The following is a 15,539-nucleotide window of genomic DNA, read 5'->3' on the forward strand; positions in this document are numbered from 1 at the left end:
TTGGACAACCTGTTTGAACCAATGGTACATTTGAACTCTGACCCTGGTCAGAGCTACCGATGGGATATTTTCTCATGGAAAAATATGCTGTACACCGGTTTTGAAAAGTGGAACTTGGCGGTTGCTTCCGGGTTTTGATTTGCACATATACAACGTCTAACGGCATAAAAATCACTGCACTGATTTGAAACTATCGCATACCTTACTCATATTCTAATCAGGATCAAGAGGTTATGTGAACGTATCCGTGATCATAGTCTCGGGCTAGCGAATTTTTCGACACGGTCCGAGGGTCCCAACATACATATACATAAATGCATGTATACACGAGTATTTCCTTTCCTAGGCACCAGGTGTCTTCTGCCAGTTAGACCCATCTAATTTTCTCTAACCAGTTCCTCTTTCTAAACGTAATGCCAAAAAAATCTACGAAACCACTTTTGTCGACCATCGAAAGTGACCCTTTTCGCTCGTCGTATACAAAATTAAATTTGGTTACGTGAAAAATAAATATCTCATCCGTTACATGATTGGCAATTAGGCTGTGATTGTTTCTTATGCGCATCCTGTTCGCGACAAGAGGATGCGCGCGCATATGTTTTGAAATCAGTCAGTTACCGTGATTAACACGACGTGCACAAGAGTCAATTACGTGATAGATTATAAACGTTTAATTCATCGATTCCGGGAAAAAACCGTTCGACTCTGAGATTGTTCGAAAGGACGTGTTTTTTTCAGTATTCTAGTCGATTAGATGTGAACAGAAATACGCTTCGATTACTTCGCAAGACAAGGCCATCGTAGGAATGTAAACATAGCTTGGTCGGCAGCAAATGGCGCGATTTCTACTCACGATCTACGATCAAAACAATCTTGTTCGCTATACCAGCAAAATAAAGTATTAGAATACTTTATTTAATCTCTCCTTTTCAATTCGTATAACCTTTTGTAACAAAATTTTCGTTTAAACTACAAAATGACAATCGAAAGGCGCTACCTCTACCAAACGATTTTTATAATTACAAATGGAGGAATGTACAAACATCGACTAGCAAAGTTCGAAAAACTACTTCAAAGAAAACTTATGAAGAAAAACTTTTTATTTATTTATTTACGAAAAAAAACAGTTCTTTTATTTGTAATTCCTGATCCTCGAACATACGTAGATTAAAACGATGTGTGTTTGATGTGCACTCGGTGTAAAAAAACGAAAAAAGGTGAAAGGTGTTTCTCAACAAATGGGACAGCAAGACGTCAAATATGGCAGTCAACGATGTCAGAATGCAGTGGATTGATCGTTAAGACGAGCTTCCAGTAAAGGTCGGTAGAAATGAGATATTTACATTTAATCGTAATAATTTTGTCTAAAATTTATACCGAAATACACATACACAGAGTAGTAGACGTATTTGTATCTTTTTCTTAGTTGTTTTGCATAGCTTTATAAGTTAGGAGGAATTGTTGGATTCAATAATAAGTTATTTAGAAGTGGTTCGGCGAAAAGGAGATCCGTGTTCGCATGAATTAGTTACAGTCGGTTTGCGCCATAAGTAAGTGGGCACGCAGGCTTGTTGATGATCGTGGCAGACCGTCGCAGATCGTCGTCGTCGTCGTCGTCGTTGTCGTTGAACATCGATAACGATCTCGGCGCTTCTCATTTTCGTGCGCGGAGTGGTATTTTTTTGAATGAGCCGAGTCCGCTTCAGAAAAACCGGGTAGATCTCTCTTGCGGGGTACAATGGCGTGTGGCGAGTGGCGGAATTGTGTTCGCGAGGAGTCTATTAAATGCAGCAGAATGCTTGGTACAATGAGGGTATATAATATAACCTACCGGGCGGACTAGCTTGGAAATTCGAATGAATTAGAAATGCGTATATTAAACATAAAACGACGAGGAGAAGATGGCGTTACGGTATCTTCTGTAAGTACTCGAAAGTGAAAAGAGGCAGAAAGAGATGGGGAAAAAAGAAAAGGAGGAAGTAGCGCTTAAATGGCTACTTAGTATGGTCCCGTGTCAAGTCTCCCCTCGAATGGTTCATCTCACCCTGTAGCAATAATATTCGTAAGTGTTTCCATGCACGAGTGCTCAGCCTGAGTACCAACAGGTTTCATGCGAAAGCCAATTCGCGACAAGGTGAGAAGAAAAAGAAGGGAAGGTAGAACTTGACGAGGTTTTAATTTGATTCTTATGCTGCGTTAAATTCGACGTGTGCTTTTACGCTTGATTTCACGTGTTTGCCATTTAGTAGGCTATTACGATAGGTTACAACGTCGTCTCCCAGCGAATATAATTTTCAACTAAGTAGAAGCTGTTTGATCGCGATGATCCCGATCGTGTCAAAATTTACGACGGTCACACGCTCGAATATTTTTTCGAACGAGCTTAATATTTGCACTACCCGCGTTGTCTTCTTCAAGCACTCGTTATTTACAAATCAAGTCAAATAGATTATTGTTGAAGTTTGAACTTTTACCCTGCTAATTATTACCACATCGTATAATACTATATCCTTGCTGCTGTATCGTAAACGAATTCGACATGCTTTGCGAGAAAAGAGTCTCATCCACAAGACGATCCGTTCCTGTTTCGAATACCAAGTTACGAAATCGGAAAAATTCCTACGTCGAAGTAAAACTTCGATATGGACTGGCTCTCGTTGCTGATACGAAGTTACAATTACAGGAGTTACCCGTGTTATCGGGTAACCGCGAGAGATGCACGATCCGCGAAGAGAAGCGTAGGCATCTGTTTCGAAAACGGGACACCCGTTATATGCCTAAAATATACCGGCATCTCGCATGGGGCGCGCTGCTAAGAAATGCAGAAACAGCAGTTGCTATGCTAGGTGGTACTCCCTACAAACACAGGCATACTTACACACGATACACGCTCGAATCTCTCTCCTTCTTTCTAAACATCGGTGAAATTCGTGCATAAGAGAGACACACGCAACAAGCACTCGTATACGTAGAGAAGGGTACGCGCGTCTTACCCAGTCACACAGAGATTTTTCGGGGGTTCGCTCCGCGTGTATACCGTATGCCTCGTGTACGCGGCCGTGTGTTCGTGTAACGTACACACTCGTGTACGAGGGAGTAGAGAGAGCGAACTAGAAAAAAAAAGAGAAAGAGAAGGAGCGAGAGGAAGCGAAATAGCGAGAACTCGAGGGGTGTAGCCGTGGTGGTATTAGAACGGCAGCGAGAAGGGAGCAGAAAAAAGGGAGTGGAAATGAGATAGGGAAGGCAGCGTACGAGGGACGACAAAGTGAACGGGATAGAGACGGAGAGCACGGATGAAAAAGGATAGAAACCAGCGAGATAGAGGGAGGGAGGGAGAAAGAAGCTGTTTGAGCTAAGCGCAGCCAGGGTCTAGAAGCGAGTTTTCGGATCGAGTCGGTGTATGTGGGCAAGAGAGTAGGTTAGCAGGCTCTCCCGAGGGAGAGAGTAATAGTAGATTGTCCTGTTGAACGAGCAGGATAGCAAGTGCCTTTATAGTGGGTCAGTACTAACCGGCACCCGGCTAGCAAGCCTTCAAGGTCTCCTTAGTGCTCCTACCTCCTCCCTCCCTACCCACCATCTTCCCTGCTGATGCCTACAACGAAAACTGCCAGGTAGGTGAGTCGAGAGCGAGCGAGACCGAGCTTAGGAGAGCTATCCGGAGGTCGTCGCGCAATCTATCTAATATATATTCATTTTTTCTCTCGCTCTTTCCTTCCACCTCTTTCTCTTGCTTCACCGCGCCTTCCCTTTTCATTTCGCTTCTTCTCTTTGTCCCTCTTTCTCGATACGTTTTACCGGTTCCTAACTTAAATTTCGTCAATTTCTGCTTGACGGTGAGACGCGATCGAACGGGCTTTCATGCCTCGAAACCCGGTTACGTTCGAATTTGTAAAACGACGCTCACTTGGTCGACGATTATATCTATCTACGTAATTAGCAATCGTTCGAACATGCAACGTAACCGAATAAAGATGAAGAAATATATAATTAGCGAGTTGCACGAGAAGCCGTGAATCATCTTGAATTATGTATCTCGAGCTTGATCGGTTATCAACGTTTATTTATAACGCGTGTATTATTAATAGAAAGCGTTCGCTTCGATACTCGATAGCTTCACCAACGTAGGTAACGTAAACCTCGCGTATCTCAGCTGCCAGTACAGCGTTTTTCATATCTCGGCACTTGATACACCAAGACGATTCTTCGGCCAAGCACCGCTGGCGAAATACTCGTTCGTAACCTCGGATATTTAATACGTAATTATTACCAGAAGCAAAATTAGACGACTATCGATTCCTCGAACATCTACGAAATCTCGAGACGTATTCGGAGTGTTTGAAATATCGCTACAACGATAAGGCGAGCCTTACAGGATGACATAACAGCGAGGAGTTTCTTGCGTCGGTCAACGAGCAAGGGAGAAAGAAAAAAAGGGAAGAGAGGTAGAGATAAAGAGAGCTAGAGAGAGCACCGGCTCCACGGGGAAGTAATAAAATATTTGGGTAGCGCTGCGCGGGAATGGGAATGAGAACAGGTTCCTGTTGCGCATTCCAGGCCGATGCTGAATACCGATGCCTTGGACACGGCGGTTGGCACGGCTAGGTACATAAATTACTATTGAGTTACAACTCGCTAGTTCAGTCCCACGGAAATCGTTTGCGAATCGTGAATCACGGGTCGAAATCGCGTGAATCTACCCTGCAATTTGCCGATTAATATTTTCAAACGAATTCGCATATATCGAATTTTTTGAAAGATCGGTCAGCCATCGGATGTTGTTCCTCGAATCTAATTTTCCTAGTTTACTCGATAAACAAGCACGTTGATGTTGATAACGATGTCATTTGAAACATCGAGAGACAAATAACCCGTTTCCCTGACAAATATCGCTTCTGGTATGAGGACACGCGATCCAGAGACAAAACGACCGCGAATATAACAGCATCTGAAGGAAAAATGTTCGAGAATAAAATTATATAAACATTCGCGTGATTCGATGTATAGGTAAACATTTGCGTGTGGCTAGAATATTCGGTAACGAACCACACGAGGCGTTTCGTTATAGAAGCGCAGATAAGGAAGGGCACGTGTTTCTATTCGGGGAAACGTAACGTTTCGTTGAAGAAAATACACTGGAACGTTCGGTAAGGTAATTTAACGTACCTACGTCGGAACCGTTTTTAATGGGACGGTAATTAAACGTACGGTGTACGTTGGCTTCGTATTAATCTCAATTCCGCGTCGGAAAGCAAGAAACGAAAACGAACCGAACGAAATAGCGAAAGGAAGTAATGAAAACTTTTTCCCTGGAACGGACGAAAGAAAAATATTGCCTTGCCACTAATAGTTCGATGGATGGTTCCTTTTAATAAACGAAGATAAATATGTTTGGGGGACAATCGCGCTATCTTCCCATGAAGTTTGTTTACGTGGTAAAACAGATTTGAAAAGAAATTTGAGCAGCAGAGAAGAAACAGGAATGATCGTGCGAGGCCGCGGGATATCGCGAAAAGACAAAAGGACGAAGAGACGTCGCGTCGATCGGGTTTGACACGATGCGGTAAATAAAATTGGAGCAGTTAGTCGGTCGGATCCACGCTCGTTTTCGGCCTGGCAAAGAATAAAGCAAAAATTGCTTCGGTCTCGGTTGGCCTTGTGGCATACTTCTCTCTCTGTTTCGCCCTCTGTTCCACCCCCTTTCTCTATCCTGCTCGTTCCTTTGCCGCTTCTTTCTCGCGCCAAGGACTCTCCTTTCTTGCTCCTTCTCGCACACCCTTGTGCCGCGCTCGCAGCGTGAGAGCGGCCACACAAAGAGAGCACGAGAAGCACAATGGATTACTTAGACGGGTAGGTTAGTTTGCCGAATGAAGCGAATGGGCCCACGCACGTTAAGATAGGTCCTGACTGAGAATCCGCAGAAAGCGCGCCAAACGCAAAATCTCACTCTCCATTCGATTTTCACACCGCGATACCTTCGTATCTAGACTCGTCCGTTTCGTCGTGCTTACGATATCCTTATCGATATCCCCAAATTCTCATCTCTATCGAAGTACCAAGTTCTCTAAGTCCGTTCCTCGATGAAACCGTCGTTTCATCTAGAAACGTTGCGCAAATTACAACGACTCTGAATTTCTGTTAAATTATGGACGATCCAACGTACTTGTTGCATGTACGTATGACGATCGAGTCGATCAAGTACGTATTTCCTCGATAATTCGCATCGATCGCGGCTACACATATTTTGTAGCGCGCAAGATGAGATAGCGATTCATAAGACGATGAAATAATCTCCTATGTGTATTCTAAGGTGGTATATCGATCAATTTTAAATTTCGTTGCGATCGACTACGCCAAGTTAACCAGCGTGTGTGTTCAATCTCGCCCGAACGATATACGTACGATACGATATGAATGACGAAAGTTTCTTCCTGAAAGTGTACGATACTGAAAACGAAAGAAACGAAGCGGCACTTGTCGAAATTGTCGTGAAGTTACTTGTACAGCGTACATCGCTAATAGCGTGAACGTCATAGCGCGGCAGCGCACGATAACGACTTTTATCTGACTAATGGACAAAGTTCAGAATTTCACGTTTGTATAAAGTGGCCGAATATTTCATGAATCTCCGTGTAAGATGAACACGCGTCAACGCCCCTATCTCTTGACGTCTCTGTTTTCAACATAGTAAGCCAATGTCTCGAGCACTTGTATGTAACTTCGCGTTATCCAACAACGATTGACCAAATCGCTATCATCACGCCACGATGATCGAACCATTAATATCCGTAAGATTTGTCCGGTTACCTTGATCGAGACATTTGTCAAAGAATATCCAAAGATATACGTATACTGTATACCAGTTGTTATTCCGTGACAATTGTTCTACGAATTGGTATCGGTAGAATTTGTTATTTTATTCCTGTTCGCCTATGTTAAATACGGAACTCGTGGAGTCGACGAATCGTAATTTCGGCGCGATTTTCTTCGAGCAATGCTCACGATGCGAACCGTTGAATTCGACCATACATAGGCTTCGATAGACAAAAAAGAAACGCGCCAATGAAAAGAAAAGAAGAGGCATAGGGAACAGCGAGAAGCAGAAAGAGTCCAGGGTCTCCGTTCGTTCGTAGATTAAATCACTCGGTCACTTTTCTTTCGTGGAGCCGACCGGGACAAAGGGCGGCGTTTCTCGGAAGAGACTCGGTCCGAGGTTTGAGAATTAAAATAATATCCGCTCGTTCGGAGATTAATGGCGCCATGCCGATGCAATTTTTCTACGATGAGTTCTCTCTCTTTCGCTGCCTGCGTTATTTCGATATTCCTCGTTGCCACGTACGCGAGTTATTCCACCACTCTTCTTCCTATCGTTTCTATTAAAACTCCCCATACTTCGAATTTCGACTCAGCTATAGAAGCTCGAAACAAATTAAGTCGCCGCCTCGGCCCTCGACTGTTACCGACGTTCCTAGAGTATTTCAGACGTCGTAAACATTGTCGCGATTTCCCGGTATTTCGGTAATCTTTGATCAGATTACGTCGCATAAAATGTAACTCATGAATTTGTATATTGCAGATCATCTCTTGGGTTACTTTGAAATTTTATCAGAAAGTTATTCCTTTCAACGTAGCAATTAGCGGTTAATTAAGACGCCAAAGAAACATACACGCAACCTTAAAGAAAAATCCGAAATGTATTTTCCCGAGATTCGATTCTCATCCGATTTCCATTCGATCGTACTTTGCGCGCAATTGCGAGATTGTTCTTAATTCGTGGAAGGGAATCAGTTTCACCGAGTAACGTTGACGAAATGCGAAATCACCGCGAGCCCTGTGTAGGATACGACGGAGGCAGGTGCGAACGAGCTGTTCGTGCCTTTCCTTCCTCTCTCTCTCGACCCGCCGATCCTCCCTTCCTTCTATCTTCCTCGCTTATCCTTCGATGGATACGTCGTTGCCCAGTTCATTGACACCTGTCGAAAGATTCGGATTTCTCTCTTCGTACCTGACAATTACGCGCACGTGGGCCCAAGAGGACTCACTGCCGCCACAACTGGCAGACGCTTTAATCGTCTTTCTCTTTTTTCTTTTTTCCCATTCTGACATAAAGATTCCGTTCATGGGCAGAAGGGAAGGACGAAAGTCGGTAGTCCGGATAAGATGCGTTTTAAGGAAATGTTTTCATCGAGATTTTCCTCGTTGGTCCTTTTTGTCAGATAGTCGCGCGTCCAGTTATTTTTCACGAATTTACGACGAATGAAGCGTGAACGTTACTCGTTGGAAATACAGATTACGTAAGCGGATTAGCTACGGTAATCGCAGAGAAAAACTCGGTGGTAGATAACGATAGGATACGGTAAACGATAAGGAACGAAGCTATTTTTTCCACTGGGAAGATATAAGGGAAAGCGTTGAACGGGCAATGCTTGGAGTAAGAAGATAGCTGAAGATGCGACTGTTACAATAAGAAAGATTTCGTTGAAAACGGTTTGGTTTCGGGGTAACAGTGGTAACACGGTTATTCGCCGGGAAGTCAACGGCCGGGTATCTAAAACAAACACGTGTCTTCAAAGGTTTCTCGAGCGAACAGAGGCCACGAAAGACGAAGACAATGTAGATAGGAAAGAGAAAAAAAGTCGCCGCGTGGGAGGCCAAAGGAAGAAATAGAGAATTGTCGACGAAGCCAATATAGAAACACTCAAAATAGACACTGCTCCGGGGATAATTTCATACAGACGTCTCAACGTTATCAGCATTTTACGGTTCGATGTAACCTCGTTGATTTCGTTCCAATATCGCGGAACGAAATGCGTGGATTTCCCTCGAAAACCTAATGCTGTGTGCTTTTAATTTTAACGAGTTCTTTTTTTCTTCTTCTTCTTCTTCTTCCGACGATATAAATTAGTGGTTTTAACGATTTCTCAAAATTCTTTAAACGATATCTTTAAAGACCGAATAAAAAATTACGATCGCTTAATTTCGGTGCAACGAGAGAATTTTATCGGTCGTTAAAAGCCACGGCTAATTAAGCCACTGATTTGCGGTTGCGAAATCGCGTGACTGATAGGGAAGTTCAGTGCGAAGAATCATTACGTTTCATTCATTTCGAGGTATCGAGTATGTTGAAATTTCACAATGGCTTTCTCGCCCCCTGGTCCCAAGACCATTCAGTTAATGAAAGCGGATGGCTAGACGAAAAAGAAGACGAGAAGACACCGCACACTCTCTTTTCGCCGCTCTAAAGATAGCACTTCCTCCTTGCAGACGCGCAAGCACTTTTTGCGCTTAAGCCGTACATTCGTGTCGGTGTTAAATCGAGTTCTTTTCACCGTTGTTCTCAACTTAATACTCGGTTAATCAAATTACCGTTTTATACGCTAAAACCAAGTAATTTTTATCCGCGCGTGTACAACGGACGCAATTTATTCGGACGTCATTGTAAGACCCAGTCGCGACTATAAAGGAATTCTTTCGAGCTGGAGAAAGAAATATTTAACCGCTCTACTAGAAGATAAAATATTGGACTTCGCAGTCATCGTGAAGTAGAAACAGATTCCCACTAATAATAGCTACTGTAAGATTCGTTTTATATTATCGACGCGTACAACAACGTTTGGGTTGAACGTTCGTGAGAAACAAGGAACCATTACTTCGATCGAACATTGGTTATGTTGCAAAGAGCGCGAATAATGGTTGTAATTAACTTTAATCGTTTTTATTAAATACGTGCTATCTGTGTGTGCGCGTATCATTTTGCGCGTCACGTAGATCGATAAGACGCGGTTCGGACGTAGCAATAACGTTTGACACGATCTGTAGAAATTTTCTTTATCGTAATAGGATCGTGCATGTTAACATAGGATTATTCTTTTTGTTTTTAATTTGCGTCGATGTTATTATCAATCCTGAGGTTCGCTATGTCCGAGGAGAAACCGAATCGTCAAGTTCCATCAGTGTCGGTTACCGGTGCACTGTTAACAGGTAACTTTTTTCGAGAGCAGGTGGTCTCGAGCAGGCACGCGACAAATCAAGCTGACCGAACCACGAACAACTGGAAACTCGCGATTAAAAATATACATTCTTTTCCTCTCTTTTAAACGTCTAAACGAGCATTGAATACGGACGTTTCGTCAAACTCGAATACGAAGAACGATATTCCCACGAAATCACGATGCCTCTACGTTCTAAACATCGTTCTACCTTGGTATTTTTATAATAAATTCTAACGCGAAACAGAATTTTTTAATACAGTTTCCTGTAATAAAAGTTTTTTATAGATCATCGTATTTGTTAAGGTATTACAAGATATTTCGTTTGATTATAATTCTACGTTGGAAAATAGTGACAACATTTTAGGCAGTACGATGTTCTCATGACTCGAACAAAATGAAGGCATTAAATGGCGGCGAAGCTATAGTCCTCGGTGAATTAATATCGATGTTTGTAGTCTGATGTAGTTTAACCGCGACTAGCCTTAGTTTAGTTGGTCTAAAACGTAACACAACCCACCAAACTAGTTCTGTACTAAGCGGTAACGTTCTCCGCACACGGTATTGTATCCAAGGATCAGCCCCGCATACATATGTACCGCTGCTGCAGAGCAACGACTGAGCCTTCTGTATTGCTAACGAAATAGAGGGAGAGACTATTCCCTATGAATCGTTCCAATGTTCGTACCGCGCCTCTTTCTTGCAACCCGGCTTCTAAGCAAGCCGACCGTTCTCGTGGTATTCTTTGCTACATTTTTGCCTACCATTATACTCGAAATTTTCTCAACTGCTTACGTCCCGTACTTCCTGGGAATTCAAATACTTCCAGTAATTTATACCGTGTCCAAAGTATCTAACTTATTATTTTAATTATACGAGATAGAATTATTTTATCGTATAGATATAGGATATTCGTCGCATCGAATCTTTACCGTAAATCGGTTTATTACGGCGAAGCAAGTATTACGCGTCGATTAGCATCTCGTACTTACGAGACTGTCACGAGCGTAACAGTGATTTATCTTACATACGTACGACACGAAAATGATTGCTTCGCGATTACAGATACAAACGATATTGTTATGCGATATATAGGCAAGATGGTTTAAAAACGATCCTCGGGAAATATCAACGCGTACTCTACATACTCTCCTATCCCGTTAACCTTATCAATCTCTAAAAGCAATCGCAAGTGTATCGATCAACGTAGGTACAAATGCGCGTACGTTGCTTACAAAGTCGTCGACAAAATTTACGATCTGGATTTACTCGATTAGCATGGCCATCGTGCATGACGAGTGTGACTAACCAATTTCTACGGACGCGTCGAGATGAAGTTGGCGGTATTTCACGATGTAAATTTTAACCTCGCATCAAGCCAGTGGGGGAACCATACGTCACGCGTACAGACGCGACCTTGACCACGTTTTTTGGGCGGGAGAATCACCGACGTACAGGCGTGAGTCGTTTCTAGTCAAGTATCGATCTAACTTTTCGAGACAAAGTTGAAATTCAGTACGGATGGTCAGGATTTATAGGCATGCGATCGTTTTACGAAAAATATGAAAGACGCGTCCGACCATGTCGGTAACCGTTTCTTCGTCCACGACTATCGTCGAGTTACTAGTGAATTATGAGAAAAAGAGTAGCTGCATCGATTGACGTAGTCTTTAGCGATTTTAATCGATCTTTCACTTTCGTAGTGTTCCTACGCCTTTGACAAACAAGGCTATCGATAGACTATGAAATTTATTTTACGCACCGTTACCCTTGGTAACGCGTGGTCGGAATGAAATTTCAGTATTCTTTCGCGATAATTGGATTCTAATCATTTACGATTAAACAGTTACGGCTTATCAGTCGCGCGATTATATCGTAATTTTCGTTCAATGCCGGAATCACCATTGCCACGTTAGGCGAAGCTGGCAATCGTATCGATCAACAACAGTATGTTGGCCACGACGCGAATGATTATCAGAAACTTATCTCAAAGGCGAAACCCACACGCGTGACCTTGCCGGTATAACCGGCTCCGCCATCTTGCTGATGCGTGCGCCTCTCCACCACGTGGATAAGTTTTCCACACGACACGAGCATTCGTAAAGTAGTTTCTATATCTCGCGCCGTTTTTAAGGGGAATTTCAAAGGTACGATTCGCTCGGACGAAAACCTTCGAATGATTACGCAGGCGAAAGCATAGAATGTTAACCTGTACGATGTAAAAATATTTAAACGACTGTATCGTGGTATTCGCAACGTACAAAGTACATATTCGGCGAAAATGGAAAAATAAATGTTTTCGATGAATACGTTTTCGAGATCCCATACAGGGGTTCTCAATCCGATAGACAATTTACAGTGGTTATTCGTCTAAAGCGGTCACCAATTACTCGAGATAACTCGCGTAAATAGATCGTATTCAATTTGTTTTCACGGTATTTTCACGGTTAGAGCGATCGAAGTGAATATAAAAATTAAGGAATCGGCAACGAGTCGCGATTGTCCTTTCACCGATGAATATAATTGACGATCGATTTACCGAATAACACGGTGAAGCTGCCTGTTATTTGCACGTAGATATAGTAAAAAAATATATTCCAATATATGAATACATGTGTATATAAATAAAGTATACGTGTATATATATGTAATTGCGTTGATGGGCTGGATAAGGTTGACTATATACAGGATACCGATCGTTCGATCGAGGTGGGAAAGTAAATGTAAGCATAAAATCGTGTGAAGCATATATACAAGCGTGCAAATGTTCATATATTTCTACTTAGAATATCTTACAAACTAGTTGAAAAAGCATGTAAAAGCGTGACAATCTTAATGTACAGGTAGACGGAACTTGTTGCACACGTAACATACAAAGAACTTTATACAAAACAAGTTGACTTCCCTGGTTGCAGAGTGTAAAGGCCGTACCTAAAGTGTAATATTATATAAAGCGATAAAAACATTTTGCAATGTCTAAATTAATCACGAAGGCCCCATGTCTCGTGCATTGCCCCTTGCGAAGGTTCTTCTTCGTTCAGTCATGAAACGTGACAGCAGACCCTGTGTGATAATAGCGACAACAGCAGTAAACGTAGCGATATATTGCCATAGTAAAAGCAGTATACATAGGTATGTACATATATTTTACACGAGGTTCGGTATCAGCGTAGCAACAGCCGATAAGAACATAAAGTATAGCGACATAGCGAAGCGATCTATCCAACATTATCTCATCTGTTGATTCTGAACTCACCGTTAAGTTTGTCGATTGCACGATCCGCTACAGATTGATCGGTACAGTCAACGAACGCATAGCCGCCTCGTTTCACCAGGATCGTCGTACACGACAAATTATGATCCTGAAAGAGTTGCCTGAGGGCACTCTCGTTACAATCCGACGGTAGATTGCCCACGTAGAGCTTCGACATGGTGGTTGGTTCGCTCTTGGACGTTATGGTGGCGGCTTTTCCGAGATACGTCTCGGTCACGTGGCTTGAAAAATTTGCAGCCTAGTGGCACGCGGCTAGACGATGCGATCGCTGACGATGTTGTCCACAACACGCCAACGAGGATGTATGATCACGTCGCGATAACGATGGATAACCGAGTATTTCGCACAAGGAGACCCGAAGTGAAATACACCGATGAAAGTCGCGGACGAACTCGACGATGACACGACCACGGCACGTTTACGACACGTCCAGGACCGCAACTATCTCCGATACGAGACGAATACACGTACGGAATGCAGACGTTGATGACGACGACGACGACGACGACGACGACGACGACTACGACAACGATGACGATCTTGAAAATCCTGTTATCACGCAGGAAGAAACGAACACGAGAGCGCGCTTTCGTCAGGGTCTTTCTCGTCGCCTTTTTCTCCTTTCCTACTATCTTAACGTCTCGACGAACACGATTGTCTTTCTCGCGTGATACTCGGCCTGATTTTTCGCGCTTGCACACCAAAAAACGAAAGGGACACAGGAGGTTTATCGTAACTTCTTGAACGATCTTCCAAGCGTTCCTGGCTCTACTGTCTTTTGTTTTCTCCTTTCTTCCTTTCCTCTGGAACCGCTGTCTATTTCCCGCTCGCTTCGAGGTACAACGACTCTCTGTCACGTCGAGTCGACACCGGTAGTACACAGTCTTGGCGTGTTTCCGGTAGCAATGGATGTCTCTCGAGCCAGCTCGATCATACAAACCGACGAGGATGACTGCGATGACCGATCGGCGGACTATGACGACGACCGTGTCTTCTCAGAAATGACTCTTCAACTTTTTTAAGGTTAAGGGACGCGCGTTGACCGTTCTCTTGACGATTCACCGTGTGTCCAGCTACTTCTCTCTCCTCTCTCTCTTTCTTTCTTTCCTCTCCTCTCGTTGCGACGACGACGACGACGCACCTTCCTACCAGTCTCTTGTCTCTTTGGCTAGACCACGACACGACGTCCGAGGGGCTCTCTCATTCCGCGTTTTCCCTCTCTCTCTCCTTCTCGTCGCTTCACCCTTTCTCGTTCCCTCTTTCTCTTTCCTCTCATTTGCTCTTTCGCGTGTCCTGGGGGGCAATACGATGCAAACTCGTCACTCTTCTCTTTTTTTTTCCCGCTCCTTCTTCCTTGCTCCTTTTTACAAACCGTACAACCTTCTTGTCTCTCCTTGCTCGTGCGTGCACTTTCTCACTCTTTTTTTCCTTCTTACAGTCTGTCTTATTCTAGCAACTAGAAGCTCGCGAGCGCTAAGCGGGAAACCGACTCGAAATTCGCGAACACATCGCCTTCTATTGGCTCGTATGGGACCACGTGGCTACCCCACCGACTCCCGCCTCTGTTTCTCATTGGACAATTTTCGCACGCCGGTTTTCGCAGCCGGCAACGTGTCCATGTCTGCGTGCATGTTCGCTCTCGCGTGCATGCGTGCTCGCTTGCTCGCTCGCTCGCTCGCTCGTTCGTTCAGGTTGCGTGCACGCACACGAGCATGCGTGTACGCGAGTAGAAAATGTACATACGCGTGGCCGGTACACGCGTGTGAGCGACGACCCGCGCGAACGCGTCCACGTTTCTCTTTCTCGCGCCTTCCCATCGTCGTTTCCTTACTCTTTCTCGCCGTAGCGCGTGTTCGGTTCCTGCAGAAATCTACCGGGTGTTTTCGGTGAACGGTAGCATGGTTAACGAGTTCCTTGCTCCTGCTTCGTCGTTGGTATTCATATTGAAAGATCGTTGTACGAATCTATCAGCCTTTTTCTTTTTTTTTTTTTTTTGCTAAGCGCCGCTGGAAACGATGAGACCAGCGAATGAATCGAAGATGCGTATCTTCGTGTCCGATTTACATTTATATAGGCGACTAGATGATTTCTGTACAACTATTTCGTAACCTTCGTTACGTTCCTCCATTGCAGCAACAGTAGGGTAGAATCTATTCTTCTGGCTCGTTACAAATGTTTAGGTACTTGCTTAATGTGCGAGCATCATAGACATTTCAATGAACGATGCTAAAATTAAATGCAAATTTTCTGCGAACTGTTTCTGATGTATACGTGTACGT

The 15,539-nt window shown here is 43.6% G+C and overlaps 1 protein-coding gene across 1 annotated transcript in view; it reads right to left on the bottom strand.

The window, feature by feature from the left end:
- The window catches only part of LOC100647990 (insulin-like growth factor 2 mRNA-binding protein 1), an 88,643-nt gene extending 73,945 nt beyond the window's left edge, over positions 1-14,698 (bottom strand). Inside the window, exon 1 of the mRNA XM_003399692.4 lies at positions 13,243-14,698. Within this exon, the coding sequence (XP_003399740.1) occupies positions 13,243-13,417 (175 nt within the window). The 5' untranslated portion in view covers positions 13,418-14,698. The remainder of the gene's footprint in view (positions 1-13,242) is intronic.
- Positions 14,699-15,539: the final 841 nt, after the last annotated feature.

Source organism: Bombus terrestris, chromosome 12 (genome assembly GCF_910591885.1).
Source record: "Bombus terrestris chromosome 12, iyBomTerr1.2, whole genome shotgun sequence".
In the NCBI taxonomy this organism is placed as follows: Eukaryota; Metazoa; Arthropoda; class Insecta; order Hymenoptera; family Apidae; genus Bombus; species Bombus terrestris.